The 1206-nt window shown below is 42.4% G+C and overlaps 1 protein-coding gene across 2 annotated transcripts in view; it reads right to left on the bottom strand.

The window, feature by feature from the left end:
- The window catches only part of LOC119415276 (discs large homolog 1-like protein), a 97573-nt gene that overhangs the window by 31207 nt on the left and 65160 nt on the right, over positions 1-1206 (bottom strand). Inside the window, exon 7 of one of the 2 annotated variants that reach the window (XM_037682452.1) lies at positions 75-167. The exons of the other annotated variant lie outside the window; for it this stretch is intronic. Within the exon in view, the coding sequence (XP_037538380.1) occupies positions 75-167 (93 nt within the window). The remainder of the gene's footprint in view (positions 1-74; positions 168-1206) is intronic. 2 annotated transcript variants of the gene reach the window in all.

Raw genomic sequence — 1206 nt, 5'->3', positions numbered from 1 at the left:
GATGGATGGATGATGAATGGATGAATGATGGATGGATGACAGACAGGAAGAAGTGCAGTAAAATAAAAATGGACCTGTGATGATGGAGGGATGACGGCGGTCTCAGCTGGGATTGGCGTGATGGGGATCACAGGGATTATGGGAGAGGAGGGCGGGGTCTCAGCCTGCTGAACAATAGCATGTTAGGGGTCAAAGGTCAGGACAAACAGTAGGATGAATGACGTGTCAGCTGACAGGAGCGCCTGCTGTGGTTGTTGGTGGGCGGAGTTTGAATGCACGGGGGCGTGGAGTGAATAGAGAAGCAAACCAATCACAGGAGGAGAGAGAATGATTGACAGCTGTCCTGACACTCTGGGAGTCCGTCAGTACCGGCCTCGGTCCACGGGCTTTTTGCCAAAGAAGAAAAGCAGCAGAGGTTCAACTCTGATGCAGCAGGACGCTCTCAAAGGTCAAAGGTCAAAGGAAAGTGACGACGGTCCCACTAGAGTCACTACTGAACCCAGCAGGACCAGCGGTTCTGATCCAGAGCTCAGCTGTGTGACGACAGAACTGCTGTTTGTATTTTCCTCCATGTTTTATTCCAAACACTTCTGCAGACGTCGTCCCATTTTAGCTGTTTTTATATCAAAACCCTCGGCTCGTTCAGCTGATGGGCCCAGCTGCATTTGGTAACTAATACTTTACAAAATATTTAGCTGATTTACCATTCTCTGATGCTGCAGCAGCTACTGGCTCTGTTTTTGTCTTCTTATGTCACTTTTAGCTACTTTTAGCTGCAACGACTGTTTGTTGAGCAGCTCTCTGCATCAATCGGCGATGGAGCAGAAAATGGTTTTTATTTAGCCGTTAGTTTTAAAGATGGGATTTTCTGCCCTACAAAGGGTCTGAAGTGAGTCAAAAACTGGACTAGGTCCACACAGGACCAGTCCTGAACCTGGATCAGGACCAGCTGTTTGAACAGAGGATCATCTTTGAGAATAAAAACATTTTAACCACAAATGATGAAACGGTGAATAAAGTCCACAGAATCGATTAATTTGATAAAAACACTAAAAATCTGACTGTAAATAAAATGAATAAATAAAATAGTGAATAAATAAAATGAAGTGAATAAATAAAATAAAGTGAATAAATAAAATAAAATGAATAAATAAAATAAAGTGAATAAATAAAATGAAGTGAATAAATAAAATGAAGTGAATAAAT

The sequence above is a fragment of the Nematolebias whitei genome, chromosome 9 (assembly GCF_014905685.2).
Source record: "Nematolebias whitei isolate Nwh7 chromosome 9, NemWhi1, whole genome shotgun sequence".
In the NCBI taxonomy this organism is placed as follows: Eukaryota; Metazoa; Chordata; class Actinopteri; order Cyprinodontiformes; family Rivulidae; genus Nematolebias; species Nematolebias whitei.
The sequence above is the reverse complement of the archived record's forward strand: the minus strand, read 5'-3'. Positions and strand labels throughout refer to the sequence as shown.